Genomic DNA, 14,590 nt, shown 5'->3' on the forward strand with positions numbered 1-14,590 from the left:
CTCCTGCTGCCGCTGAGGTGACATCAGTTGACATCAAGGTAGCCGGTGCTGGTGGGCTGGGAGAGCTGGAGCAGTGCCAGATTGCGCCGAGGGTCGGAACCAGGGGATCAGGGCCGGGCTGTGCCGGGGTCAGGCCCCGGTTGTTCCGGGGATCGGGGCCGGGCTGTGCCGGGGTCAGGCCCCAGTTGTTCCGGGGATCAGGGCCGGGCTGTTCCGGGGATCGGGGCCGGGCTGTGCCGGGGTCAGGCCCCAGTTGTTCCGGGGATCAGGGCCGGGCTGTGCCGGGAGATCGGGGCCGGGCTGTGCCGGGGTCAGGCCCCGGTTGTTCCGGGGATCAGGACCGGGCCGTGTCGCTGCTGGAGCGGCCGCGTCGCACCCTCAGGCCTGAGACCCGCTCCTCGAGCACGCGGGACCCCGCTGTGGGCGGGGCAGCGGCTCGGCCAATGGCAGACGAGTCCTCGGGAGGGGCGGGCGTGGTATCTCCATAGCAACGCAGCAGCTCGCCCCGCCCCCTGACAACGGCCCCCCGCCCCATGCCGGCGCGCGGCGCTCCCCGCGCGGGCCGTGACGTGCACGTGACGCAGGCGCGCAGCGAGCGCGTGACGCGGTCCCGGTCAGGGCGGGCGGGGCCGGTTTGAACGCGGGGCCGACGGGGCGAGCGCGGCGCAGGTACCGGGCCGGGGTCGCGGCGGGGCCGCCGGGCGGCAGCGGGGAGGGCCCCGGGCTCGGGGAGCGGCCGGGCGGGGCGCCGCCGCCGTGAGGGCACCGGCGCGAGGCCTGCAGGGCAGGGCCGCGCCCCTCGGCAGGCGGAGGTGCGGCGGGGACCGGGGGTGGCGGGGCGGAGGGGCCGGCGGGGGGTGGTGAGGAGCGAGAGCGGGGGGAGCGCGGGGCGCGCCCCGCCCGCAGCGCGGGTGGCCCTGCCCGGCGGCGGTGCGCTGGCCGCTCCGCTTTGTGCCGGCGGGGCTGGGCGGGGAGCGGCTGCTCGGTATTGATCCCCGGGGAGATACCGTGGCCGGGCAGGAAGTGCTTCAGCCGTGCCCGGTGGCGCGGGGGAGAGGGATGAGTAACTTGCCGCAGCCGTGATTCCTTTCAGCGGTTCCCACGTGAGCGGCTCGGTGCTGATTTTTCGTCAGAAATCCCGGAGCCGAGCCCTTTGCAGAGGTGGTGCGGGAGGGTCCTCCCAGCTGTTGGCAGCCCGCAGTTGCGTCGCGATTCCCTCGCTGATGGGTCGGGAAGGCTCCAAAGGAAGCGGCTCCCCCGCAGCCCGGCGTCTGTGGCATTCACACCTCGTTCTGTCTTTCAGAAAATGGCAGTGAATGTGTATTCTACTTCAGTGACCAGCGATAACTTGAGCCGACATGACATGCTGGCGTGGATCAATGAGTCTCTGCAGCTGACGCTGACCAAGATTGAACAGCTGTGCTCAGGTAAGGGGGTTTACCTTGAGGGCATTTACACTTGGGATGTGCGCCCTGGTTCTGTAGAGGTGCAGCTGCACCCTCTGTGCTGCCCTGCTGTAGCTGTGCTCTTTGCTTAGTTCCTGTTGTGAACAGATTCGTGTTTAGTGTTATGATCCAGTTATGGTCAGAGTGTTATTAAAGTGGTTGTTAATAATGTCAGTGTAATGAAAAGGGACGTTCTCATGACTCACTACAGCATAGATGCTATAAGGAATGGCTGTTAATGTGAAAAGACTCTGAGGAATAGGGTCTTTTCCCATGAGGAATTAAGCCTTTAGTCTGCATGGACAGAGTAAGTCTTACAATTGTAACTGCCAAAACCAATTGTGATTTGTTCTGGAGCAGTACTGGAGTGTGAGGAAGACAGAGCAGTGACTCTGGGGTCATCTGCAGGACTTTACAACTCCTCGTGGTCCTGGAGCACATCCAGTTTGTGTCAATCCGGCTTACCTGGGCTTGAACCAACTTCAGCACAGCTCAACCTCGTGTAGTAGGCAAAAAGGGGAAGTGTCTGTGGAACAGAAATGGAGTCAAGTGTCATCATAGAGAGGAGTGTGTGGGAGGAGGAGGAGGCTTGTAAGAACGAATAAAAGGTAATAGTTTGTTGAATAAGAGCTGAAAAAAACCCAAGGCTAAGAATGCAGCCCGAGTACAAGATAATTTGGATAACTACCACAGGCATTCGGTGAAAAGTGGAAGTCTGGCTTATACAGTGATTTTAAAATAAGACGTTGCTCATGGAAGGAGAGATGTGGAAACTGGAGGTGGAATAAAAGGAGGAATTAATTAAAAGTGAGTTTTTGGACTGTCAATACAGGGTGTGGCTGAGTTCATGGAAGAAACAATCCCAAAGATTACAGAGAAGCAAGGGACTCAACAGGCATTTGACAGGTATTTGTAGTGGCTTTTGTTTAGTGAGATGATGTAAGAACTGTGAGGGTGAGGGAACTAAACGTCTAGGACCACAGGAGGAAGGGAAGTGATAAGCACTGTCTGCTTTCAGATAGGCAGGTTAAACCCTGTTGTGTGCAGGGTTGATTTGCATGGGATTGGTTCGAGTCTTGAATGCTGTGAGAGCTCTGTGTTGAAGTGAGGATAATTAGTACTGGCTCTGCAGAATTCCAGCTCACCTGTTTTTGGGGAAAGACTGAGAGCTGTTGATGTGGTGTGTCCTGAGTAACAGTTCCTTTTCTGTGTCTGCAAAAATGCTTCGTGCCTTGGCAGGAATGAAGTGGCTTTTGCTGTTATAGTCCTGTGGAAGCTGGAGTTCCCAAGCTTGCTTTGCTGTCTTTGGCAAGGGGAGCAGTGACAGCAGCAGTTTGAGGTTGCATAAATGCACAAAAACTGCCCTTTGACTTAGGCTGTGATCCCTCTGTTTTTATCACACTTATCACTCTGACTGCCAATAGTGAGCAAACCCCTGGTTTCTGGCAACTTCTCTGTGTTTGAGTTGGGATTGGAGTTCTGCAGCAAGTGAACTGAGACACAGTGGAGGGCAAACAGCAAGAGCTGGTTTGTTGCTTTTAGTTTGCACCAGTGGATGACATCAGTATTCTGGTGGCAGGTGAAAGTGGGAGTGCCTGTGAAGTATCTTGGTAAGAGAGTGAACAGTTATAGGATGTGGTAGAGATGAATAGAGTAGTTCAATTAGGTCAATGCCCTTCTGTATTCCTTCTTGGCCTTCAATAGCTCTCAAGAGCTTGTTGTGTAGCTGTTGGATGGTTTAGGTTAGGATTCCCATTACTCCTTAATTCATTCATGTTGGTCTGGGAATGATGCTTTGACTTGTTGTACTTGTGCTTTTAATGGTTGTGTATCATCACTGCAGAGTGAGGATCTAGTTTAAAACCGCTTTTTTTTTTTTAGTATGTTTGCATATATGCTACAGATAATGGAGGTGGTTGTCCACTCTTTGTGGCTGAACTGAATCTCTCTTTTACTACAGCAAGTGCTGAATTGGAGGATATGAAGGTTTTAAATTAATAGGAAGAAGCACTTATTTTGGTTCTTTGATTAAGGCCTGCTTTAAATATAATTCAGCTAATTAGCCTCTTACCTTGAAGAGCACCTTGAAGAGCACCTTGAATTGTGTATAGACTCTCTTTGTAGGAGGTAAATGTATTACGATTCAAATAATGGTTAAATACAGTTTTTAGAATAATGCTTTTTCTGATTTAGTTCTATTAGTGTTGTTAAGACAAGGTTACATGCCTGCTAGACACATGTAACATCTCAGATCTTTACTGATATCCATGAAGAGAGGAAAGTCAAGTTATTCATTAGATTTTTTTTTTTCTCTTGGAGTTATGGAGGCAGGTTTGTTCTTACTCATAACAGTTCAAGTCATGAGCCCAACAGGTTGGTTCTCCAGGTCCTTTAAGCTTATTTATGTCCATGCTGCACTAAAAAGGAGACTCAAGGTTCCTGTTTTCTTGCCTTTGTTGCCTTTAAAGGGCTTGTGTGACTGAGGAGTGAGTCAGGTCAGTTTGCTGACCTGACTGGAAAGAAACTCACCAAGGTTAGAGAGCTGAGCTGACTTAATTCATCCCAGGATTTTGTGTTCTTTTCCTCTTGGCAGGTGCTGCATACTGTCAGTTCATGGACATGCTCTTCCCAGGTTCTGTAGCACTCAAGAAAGTGAAATTTCAAGCAAAATTGGAACATGAGTACATTCAAAACTTCAAAGTTCTACAAGCAGGTTTTAAACGAATGGGTGTTGACAAAGTAAGCTGGGCTATAACTGACTCCTTGCTTTTAAGGTTAATGTAGATGAATGAACTTTCAGATTTAAAACTGAATAAATCTGGGAACAGAGTTTGATTTTGGTTTGTAAATCTCAGAATTTTGGTTTGCCTTGGGGTCCTCACTTTAATTATGATACAATTTACTTTACTTCAGCCAAGGTCAGGTTTCCAGTTCTTAATGATGAGAAGAATGTTACTGTTTTAATTCTGTGCAACTTCTGTGGCACAAAATAATACTGAAATTTCTATGAGATAAGGTTTGCTTGAGCTTCCTCTTTGGACCATCTTTGTAGGAGGTATGTTTCCATAACCTACTGCTATGATAGTCCTAAGGATTCCAAATTCCTCTTTACAAGGGTATAGAATTACCTAATTGCTAAGGTTGGAGAATCTTTCTTAGGCCATCAAATCCAACTGTTCCCCCAGCATTGCTAAGCCCATCACTAAACTGTGTTCCCAAGTGCCACATCTACATGGCTTTTAAATGCCTCCAGATATTAAAATCTCTGATATTTAGCTAGTGAAAAGGAAATTGTGAAAAAGCTTATTCAAATGGAATGACAGTTCTGGCCTCCAAATGCCTTATAAAAAAAATTTCCCCACAAACAAAACTTCACTGTTTGCTGCATCTTTAGTTATACACCTCATCCCAGAGAAGCTGAAGTCTGCTATAACAGTGATGTTTAGCTCCTGGAGCAGTTCTGGAGTTGGTCATCAGTTCAGATTCATCAGAGCCAGCTTTATGTGGACAGGAAGAAGTTTTGTCTGTAAACTTGGTCTAGCAGAAACTTTGCTGCAGAATTATTTAAAATTATTTCGACCCTCAAAGCCAAAGCATGATTGGTTTTTCATTCCAATAGTTACAAAAATTCTGTTATTTGACATAGTTGTGGTCAAGGGGGATTTTCCCTAGACTGGACAAGAATTAAATTTGCATATCTTTTGAGTGCATTAACTTTGACACTTTTTATATAAAAACACAGAGAGGTTCTTTACCCTTAATATGAGTCTACTTTTTTTTCTTTTTTCCCCCCTCTTCAGATAATTCCTGTGGACAAACTAGTGAAAGGAAAATTTCAGGACAACTTTGAATTTGTTCAGTGGTTCAAAAAATTTTTTGATGCAAACTATGACGGGAAGGAATATGATCCTGTTGCTGCTCGACAAGGCCAAGACACAATAGCACCAAACCTTGTTACTCCAGTTGTGAACAAAACCAGGAAATCTCTCGGTACTGGCAGTGCAGGTAGAGAAAATAGTTAAAAGATGATCTAGATCATGAAAAACTCTGGGGAAATGAAGATTGGGTTGCTTTTTAAAATCAGTGTATGGGATTCTAGTATTTTGCATCTTGTTTCAGACATGCCAGGCTCAAAGACTGAGGCTGCTGTAGTACCCAGGTGTCTGGAGGCTACAGAAAGAACAGTCTTCTATAAAAGAGAAAATGGCAAGGATTGGTGCCAAGTGTGCCAAAAAGAAAGGACATGTTATGTGGAGTTAAGGAAGGAACATATCTTCAAACTCTTTCGTGCCTAAGCATGTTTGGAGGGGGGATAGTACCCATTATAGGAGGGAGAATTTGAATTAATTGGTGAATTGATCTTGCAGCCCCGCAGAGGCCCATTGTTGCACAGAGGACCCCAGCAGGTCCCAAAGCTGGGCCTGGGATGGGCAAAAAGGGTGGAGGAGACGATGAATCGGCGGGATTGATCGAGCAGGTGTGTACAGGACAGCCCTGTGACTGACCTCTGCTTGATAGAGTTATGTGCAGGTTTGTTTTTCTAATACCACAATGCCTGGGTTAGGCAGATGGAAGAAAATTATCTGAATCAGCTCATTTAAAATCACTTAATTGGAACCCTTTGTTACATAGGTCTTGCTCTCCTGATGGAAGCAAAACCCCTCCCTGTAGCACACGAGTGCCCAGACATTTCAGCCCAGTGGGCTGTGTCACACATAGCAGGGTTTGTAAGTATTCCCACAGCTGTGTTGCAGCTCTCCCAGCATTCCAACGGAGCTATGAGCAGCTGCTCCTTCGCTGAAATCCGGAGTGCAACACAACTGAACCTGCTGTCAGCAGGAGAGTTGTGAAAGAATGTGTGAGCAGAGAGAACTGCAGGCAGTCAGTGCTTTACCTATTTCATGGAATCAGCCTTTAGTCTTTACAAGTGGATTTGTGTGTGTTGGACTGGATGTTTGTTATGGCAGTGATATTACAATTTGAGAAATGGCCCTTTTTCTCCTCTCACAGTCTTCCCTCCCCCATATCTTCGTTACTGCTTAAGTGCTTTGCATATCAACACCCTTCTAGAACTTTTGGGATGCCCCTTTTGCATAGATCCTACTGAATTCTATCTCTGGTGGATATAATTATTATTGATGCCTCTTGGCAGATCAACGCATTGAAAATGACTGTTGAAGATCTGGAGAAGGAGAGAGACTTCTACTTTGGCAAATTGAGGAACATTGAATTGATCTGCCAGGAGAACGAAGGGGAGAATGATCCAGTGTTGCAGAGGATTGTGGAAATTCTTTATGCCACAGATGTAAGTAATCTGTTATAGACTGGGTTGCACAGTTCTTCCTGCGCTTGTAATTGGAAGCTGGTTTGCTTTCCAGTACTCCCTCTAGTTCTACCTTTTTTTTTTTTTTTTTTTTTTTTTTTTACCTGTGAGGTTTATGGCCTAGTTTTTTTGTGTAATAAAGGATCAGGTAACTTAATTGTAGTCAGACAGCAAACAAGACCTTTCATGAGTAGTATATAACAGATCAAAGATGAGGAAAATATTTCTGGTAATACATCTTGACACTAAACAGTGACTTAAGGGTGTCTTACCTGAAGTAAGAGGAAAAAAAAGTACCTAGAGAGTAGCCAGGAACTGGTTTGACATCACATTTTTATTAAAGCACTTGTTTTCTTTCCCTTCAGGAAGGCTTTGTGATACCTGACGAAGGAGCACCACAGGAGGAACAAGAAGAGTATTAACAGACCACATACTGTACCAGCAGAGCAGCAACATCAGAATTCTTTGCCCCAGATCATGTGCTTAACTGTAAAATACTCCACTTTATTCTTAGAGGACTCACTGGTTTCTTTTCATAAGCAAAAAGTACCTCTTCTTAAAGTGCACTTTGCGGAAGTTTCACTTTTACAGTGGGTTTGAGTTAGGAGCTCTTTCTCACGCTGTAGCAGAGCAGTATTCACATCGAGGTGGTATATTTAGGGAGCAAGAGGCTGAATATTTGGAACTCGTTGCAGAATGGTTTGCTGGTAAAACACTGGTTTGTGGGAAGACTCTTTTTGTATCTAAGGCGGTGTGCAGTAGAGAAATTAAAAGACTGACTCACTGAAAGATTGAGTTAATGTGAAATTGCAGAACAGAAATTATAATAAATGCCTTAAGAGTATTTAAAATATGCTTCCATATGCCAAATTGAAGTAATGTGATGGGAGATTTTATGTGCTTCATATTGGGGTAGACGTTTGTTTAACTCCATTCACTGCTGTCCGAGAGCCCTTGTGTGGCAGTCTCACTGTGTCAGCAAGTGCTCAAAAGGGGCTATTAAAACAAAACTCCATTCCTATGTAAAGCTGCTTACTAAGTGATTAGTTCTCGATGAAATGGGCCTTAACGTTGCCTGTCACAAGATTAGAGGGAGTATGAACAGCTGAGACACATAAATTACCTTGAAGAGTGCTGAAGCCTTTTTCTGTGGCATTGTGGCTTTGCCAAAACGTACTGTGTTTTCTGTAAGAAAAGCAAAACAAAGCAAAGGGCACACAGTCTTACTGCCTAAAATGTACTTCAGAAGTAATTTTTCTTCCTGGCTCATGTTTTTATTTGTTCTGTTTATTTTCATTTCTGTTGGAATCCCTTCTGTTCTCTCACTTCTCCCTCTCCCATCCCAAGGAATGGTGAACACGCCCAATAGTTGTAACAGGACTTCTTGCACTGTGCAACTGGCTTTGAATGAAAGTGAATTGAGCACATGAGGATGATATTTTTCTGTCTGCTTTCTATTTTTTTTTTTTCCCCTTTGAACCAGGGCATATTAGTAATAACACTTGCCAGTTCAGTAGTCTTCTGGGGTAAAAACTAAAAGATGCTGGCTAACAGAGCTAATGTTATTGCAGAAAATACAGTACTGAGACTAACTTAAATATTAATATTTAAAATACTTTCCTTAACTGTCCTTTTTTGCTATCATGCCCCTCATTACTGTTGTGTTTGGCAAGATCCTGCAAGACTTCTGACCCCCCTTCACTACTGAAATTGATCAGTCCTGTTGTGCTTGTATTCATTTGTTTCTGGTGGTAGCTTGTCCTAAAATGTGTGTAGGAGAGCATTTTATGGTAATTGTGTAGTGCATGAATCTTTGTGAAGTTCAGAGAAAAACCCAAATTCAGTGAATGCCAAAAATGCAAGTTTCTAGCCATTGTTTAAAATTGCAGTGGTGCTATTTCTCTTGTGGCCTTTTAGACTTTTGTTGCCCTAAAACTCCATTTTACTGAGAAACCATATTTGACTTGGATTTTTCTTGACAGGGTTTTTCTATTTTAAGCAGTTTCTAAATAAAGTTCTGTATTTCAAGAGTGTCATGTCTGCTGGAGTCTCTCATGCTTTCAGATGTGATTAGGCAGAGCTGAAGCCCATGGTAGTTTCTTGGTGGAGCTTGTAGGACCTGGAATTTCAGCTTCCATTCCCCAGCCCATGGTATTGCTAACCTCAGTAGCAGTAGTCTTGGAACTTTGTTTGGAGTGAGCTGGCATAAATGATTGTTTTATTTTTTTGGTGGTTTTTTTCCTTTCTGTATTTTTCCCTCCCACAAGTTGATGGGATGTGAGTGTGGTGTTGACTTCCTCCTCCTCCCCTTGGTGTGGGAGTAGGGATACGTTACAGGAATGCTGTCACCTGACTTTGCGTGTATTTAAGGTGTTTTGAAACTGCTAAAATACTGGTTATGAGTTACAGACAAACAAAGATGTTAATTGTTTCTGTCACCAGGCTCTGTGAGCAGACTGACTGTAAACTTGAGTTGATTTGTTTGACTTGAATTGTGTTTCTTAGATGAGCTTAAATGTTCCTGTCACAGCTGTGTGCACAGACCAGCATCTGCAGAGAAGTGCTCATGGGATGTATCTGACCTTGGAATGGGAAGTGATCCCTGCAGGGGTGCTGCTGTGCTGGGGAGCACCCTCCCTGCCCCTGAGGGCTCTGTGGGTGCCTTACTGTGGAGAACAGGCACTGCCTGCTGCTGTGGCACAGCTGGGGCTGGACTGCAGCAGTGTGGGTGTAGACCTGGGGTTTGATGCACATAAAATCTTCTTTCCCATTACTTCCTTGCTTTGAAGTCGGAAGCATATTTTTTTTTCGACTCTAAATATTCCATTATTCCAGCAACTCAAGGGAAAAGGTGGCAGCAGGATGTGGCTGAAGGTGAAGATGACTTTTGGGAGGTCAGAAGTTGTGCACTGGGACCTGGTTGTTTCGAGTCTCTTTCCAAGTCTCTTTCCAAGACAATTGCATGTATGGAACTGGGAAGGAACAGGTCATCAGATGGGTTGGTTTTGGTCAAGGCAAGTAAATGGCCTTTCCTGCCAAGAGAAGGCTGAGTCAGAATTTCTGCTGGAGTGCCTTGGGAGGCCAATGGATGTGTGGACATACTGGATGTGCATTGTAAAGCTGAATTGCAGTGGCAATCTGGTCAGCCACATACTGCTCAAGACTTCCAGTTGCTTACATCATTTCTTTGCTACCAAGATGAGTCATAAATAGAATGGGGACAAACTCAGGTAGCCAACTTATGGCTCCATTATAACATCTTGGCATAATCTGATTTTTTAATGTCCTTTTTGGGAAACAAATTATATTAGGCTCAACTCAAACCCATAGACTTAACATAGCTACTCTGTTACCCTGGTACAGTATATGCTGTTAAATGCTTACCTGCTGGAATGATTCCCATAGCATCCAACCTTTCCTAGTATCTTAGTTCTATCAGTTCTTTGAAAAACAAACAGAATGGAAGAAGCAAAAGCTCATGTCTCCTTTCTGTACCAACATGTCTTACTTGCAGGTGGACTCGTGGATGTTTTTTTTTAACTTTTATTATTAATTTTTTTAAAAATTTCTGGTTTGCAATGACAATTCTTACTGTAACTGGTAAAAAGCCTTCAAATAAAGGCAAGAAACTTTCTTGTTGTCATACCATATCACAGTTTAATGTGGCTGCTTGAGCACTCAGTCATCTTGTAAGCTGTCTGGTGGAATGTCCTTTCACAGGGTGAGGAGTGGGAGTTGAGGGCATTCTGTCAAGGATAAGGCTGGAATCTTCTGCTCACAAGGGAAAGGTGTGTTTTGCAAGGTGGGGTGTAAAAAGGGCTGTGCTACAGGTTTCAGGCCAGTCTGATGGTGCATACCCTCTGCAAGAAAAAGGGGATAATAACATGGGCTGTTATTGCAGGTTACTGGCAGAGGAGAGGGAATTTCTGTCAGGACAGCTGAGCAATTACTGATCTTTAATGTGGAGAAAATGAGGTGAGATGGAGCCGTTGCCGATTGATAATAACCACTTCTGGTTAATTGCAGTGTGAAATGGCAGCGGGTGGAGGGAGTGCAGCACTGCTCTGGTGATGCTCTGAACACAGGGAGCAAATCCAAAGTGATCTGCAGGAAGGAGACCTGGGCAACCTTGTGAGTGAGATCACTGGGGGTGAGATGTGTCTGTGTTCCTCAGAACCACCACAGAACAGAGCAGAAATTCACTTTGGAGACTCAATGGGCCTGGAGTCAGTGGGAGGAGGGATGTTCAATTTGTGACCAGAGAACGTGGTGGGTGCGTATGGGAGTAGAAATTCGAGAAGATTGCAGTGATAATGGAAGAGAATAAATGCATAAGAACAAAATTGTGCCAGGGAGTGGTACAGGGAAAACTGCCAAGGTGTCTGGTGTGGGAAGACAGCCCTAGGGAAAGGAAGATTGCAGTGTTCTGTGGCTAGAGAGGAGGGATGGGTGCACAAGCACTGGGCAGGACAGAGGGGTCCTGCTGGCTGCAGGAAGGAAGCTGGGTTTGATACTGGCGAAGTCCAGCCAAAGAAAAGCAAAACAAATGGGGTTTCTTTTTTGAGTAACACCTGTTAAGCTGAAGAATCAGGCCCTCTAGAATAAAAGGGTCTTTTTGAGGCCATGCAGATGGAAACTGTCAATAAGACAATATTTCTTCCACTTAATCTTTTCCTTTTTCTTTGAAAAGGAACAAAGTTAAACTAAACTGAAACTTCTAAGACCAAAAAGGAAGTATTCAGAAGGCAGCCCCAGCTTTGAGGAGCCAAAGGCCACTCTATAAAAATGATTCTTCTCTTTTTCAACACAGCTGGCTGGCTTTGTGAACTGCGGCCTTTAAATAATATATATTTAACTTTGATATATATTATTATAGGTATAAATATTTCTTTAAACAATACATAAATATTGAAACAGTTTGACAACATACAATAATATGACATATATATTTCTATTTTTTATATATATTTCTATATATTTCTATATTTCTATTATTTATATATAAATATATATAGATGCATTTATATATAAAAATTATTTTGTCTGACCTGTCAGCGCTGTAGGACACAGGAACTGGTGTAATTTTTGTTTTCAAGTCCAGATGTTTTGCAGACATTTTCCTCTTAAAAATATTTCATGAAATGGTTGCCTGTCAATCTTCTCTGACTCTGATTTTGTCCCCAGGGTATGCATAAGGATGAATGGACATTCAGGAGGCATTAAATCTCAGGGGACAGCATGGATATAAGTCTTAACATGTCCAAAGCTCTGCAGGTTGATATTTATGGAGTGATGAGCAGATGAGATTAAAATGAGGGATGGTGGAAGTGGGTCCGTTTCCAAGACCTGAATATAAACCTGTGTTTAATCTTGGTTTTTCTTTAAAGGAAGGACTTTCTGGGAGGGAAAGAGCAGGAGAGGTTTTTGTGGCAGGATGAGGGGAAGCCCCACAGCAGACGTGGGAGGTGGGGCAGCCACCCTGGAGCCTCTCCCTGTGAGCTGGGGATGCACAGGGAGGTGGGAACAGATGGAATGTGCTGCTGCAAGGGTGAGAGGCACCACAGCAAGTGACAACCACCTGCCTCTGACACAGGGCTGCAACGTGGGACACAAAGAGCTGGGAGTGACTGGTTTCCCTATTTTAGGTAAGGCTGATCTCTGTGAAGCATCTTCACGCTGGCAGGAGCTGTGAGGGGTTACCTGGGGTGGTAAAACTTTGCAAGCAGAGGCCTTTCCTCAGAGAGTGTCAGAAAGAGTGACCTTGTAAAAGGTTTGGGTTGGAAAAACCCTCCAGGATTGAGTCGCATTGTTCCCCTGGCGCTGCCAAGCCACCACTAAACCCTGTCCCCAAGTGCTACATCCACACAGCTTTTAAGATTCTCCAAGGATGGGGACTCCACCACTGCCCTGGGCCACCTGTGTCAGTGCCTGGCCACCCTGTCAGGGAAGAAATTTCCCCTAATAGCCAACCTAAACCTCCCCTGGCACAATTAGAAGCCATTTCTAGCACATTTACTGTACTATCCCTGTTCCTCCCTTTCTGCAGGATAGTGATGAGATTCCCTGTGCTGTCAAACTCCATGTGATCCATTCAGGAATTGGACTGTTTTTTAGCCAAGGAAACTCTCAGACAGAGGTCAATGACTGCCTTTCACAGATACCTCTCATGCTCAACAAGAGGAAGATACTATTTCTGATCACTTACAGCAAACAACAAACTGCCTGGGAAACATCTCTGGAAATACTTGAGGAAATGAATTTCCTCTCCTTCTAATTTATGATATGCTTCTTATGAAAAATGTTCCTTTGCTTCCTCCTTCAAACATTCAATATTTAAAAGTAACAGCATTCAGGCTCGAGGCTTCCAGTAGTAAGGCAAGATAAGAGCTGCAAGCTGTGATTCCCTTTTGACCAATTTAGGAAATTTTGATTAGTGAGTTGGTAATTACAATGCAAGTTGAATGATTCAGAGTTACATAGTGATTTGTTCTATGTGCAAAATCACTGCAGATATGTGTGCAAACTGGAAAGCAGCATGTCCAAATAGTCAATTTAAAAATAACTGTTTGCTATACCTGTCTAGCCAAGAACTGCACAATTCAGGCTTCTAATAAATGGTTTGGAAACTCTGGAAGTGCTGCAGGGTTCTTTTGGGGTTCACTTTTGATACATCTATTACAGCCTGCCATGTTTATGATCTTTTTTTCTCAGTTATGAATTACCTGGTTAAGTCTAGGTCTGAATTTACAGTGGTTGTTTTCACAGGTTTGAATAGGTTCTGCAGGCAATGAAAGAAATTATCTATAACATTAACAATAGAGACATCGATGACAGTTTCTGAAGGCTGACATTGACTCTGATGCTTCACAGCCTGGCTAATGACACTGTTCACTGGGATGAAAGATGAAGCTGGAGGAATAGCAGTTGCAAAAGTAATTTTCTGATGTACTTAAAAAAAAAAAAGAAAAAAGTAAGAAAGGGAGCACCATTTGTTACCAGTGGTGGGCAGTGTTTATTTTCATGGCCATGTTCCACAGTTCCTCCTGCCAGCACCACAGAACCCGAGTAATTAAATCTGTTCCCTTTGGTGCTGTGATGTCACTGGACTATGTGCAACCCAAATTCAGAAGTAGGGAACCCATGCTGGCAAGCCATTCTGACTCTAGGGTGTTTCTGAGGCCCAGCCCTGCATCCAGAGCTGCTGGGATTTGTCTTCCACTCTAACTGGTTCTCTTGTACTGCAAGGAAATGTGTCTGCTCCATAAGCATTCACTTCTCCATCAAATAGAAAACATGAGCATCCTCCCTGATGGGATTGGCTTAATAAACCAGTTCCTCATTTAAGAATGTCTCTTATAAAGTAATAGATTTGGTGATAAATGACTCTTCAAATGGATTCTCTTTTGGGTTTAACCAGTCTGGTTAGGCTATTGTATATGAGACCATGAATGTGGAAGATTGTGCCTGTTACAAAGGCAAATCAGTATATAAGTTATGACAGCTATTCTCCTTCATGGCATCTGGATTTAGAGGTAAAATGGCCTATTCAGGAAGATTGAAAGAACTGAGGTTAATCCAACCTGGAGAGAGACTGCACTTGGCCTGGAGGAGGAGACTAAAACTGTAGGAGCCTCTTGCAAAAACAGTGTGTGTCCATGGTGAAATGAACTCATGGAATTAAATTCCACATTGAACACTTCTTTTCCCTTTCTAATAAAATAAAGGTAGGGCAGGACTAGAGCATGAATTTCTAAGGAAAAGCGCAAAAGTTTGATAGATGTTTAGCAGAAGGATAAAGATTCCAACTCTGCCATAAGTAGGT

At 44.6% G+C, this 14,590-nt stretch overlaps 1 protein-coding gene across 6 annotated transcripts; it reads left to right on the top strand.

Moving 5' to 3' along the window:
* The first annotated feature begins 519 nt into the window (after positions 1–519).
* On the top strand, positions 520–8,801 carry MAPRE1 (microtubule associated protein RP/EB family member 1). 6 transcript variants are annotated; one of them, XM_056507069.1, is made up of 7 exons: positions 520–669; positions 1,304–1,427; positions 4,039–4,184; positions 5,246–5,450; positions 5,813–5,922; positions 6,598–6,750; positions 7,134–8,801. In XM_056507069.1, the coding sequence occupies exons 2-7, from the start codon at positions 1,307–1,309 to the stop codon at positions 7,188–7,190; spliced, it is 792 nt and encodes a 263-aa protein (XP_056363044.1). In that variant the 5' UTR covers positions 520–669; positions 1,304–1,306; the 3' UTR covers positions 7,191–8,801. The 6 variants fall into 6 exon arrangements, with proteins under 6 accessions (XP_056363044.1, XP_056363049.1, XP_056363045.1 ...); XM_056507074.1 differs by having other exon boundaries at positions 553–669; positions 5,246–5,435; XM_056507070.1 differs by lacking the exon at positions 520–669 and adding an exon at positions 744–812.
* The last annotated feature ends 5,789 nt before the right edge of the window (positions 8,802–14,590 follow it).

The sequence above is a fragment of the Oenanthe melanoleuca genome, chromosome 20, assembly GCF_029582105.1.
Source record: "Oenanthe melanoleuca isolate GR-GAL-2019-014 chromosome 20, OMel1.0, whole genome shotgun sequence".
Lineage (NCBI taxonomy): Eukaryota > Metazoa > Chordata > Aves > Passeriformes > Muscicapidae > Oenanthe > Oenanthe melanoleuca.

Excerpts from the sequence above, each read along its gene's own strand:
- MAPRE1 (XM_056507069.1), top strand. The coding sequence starts at position 1,307 with ATGGCAGTGAATGTGTATTCTACTTCAGTGACCAGCGATAACTTGAGC. Across the intron at positions 4,185-5,245 it reads AACGAATGGGTGTTGACAAA|ATAATTCCTGTGGACAAACT; the intron begins GTAAGCTGGGCT and ends CCCCCTCTTCAG. Across the intron at positions 6,751-7,133 it reads AAATTCTTTATGCCACAGAT|GAAGGCTTTGTGATACCTGA; the intron begins GTAAGTAATCTG and ends CTTTCCCTTCAG.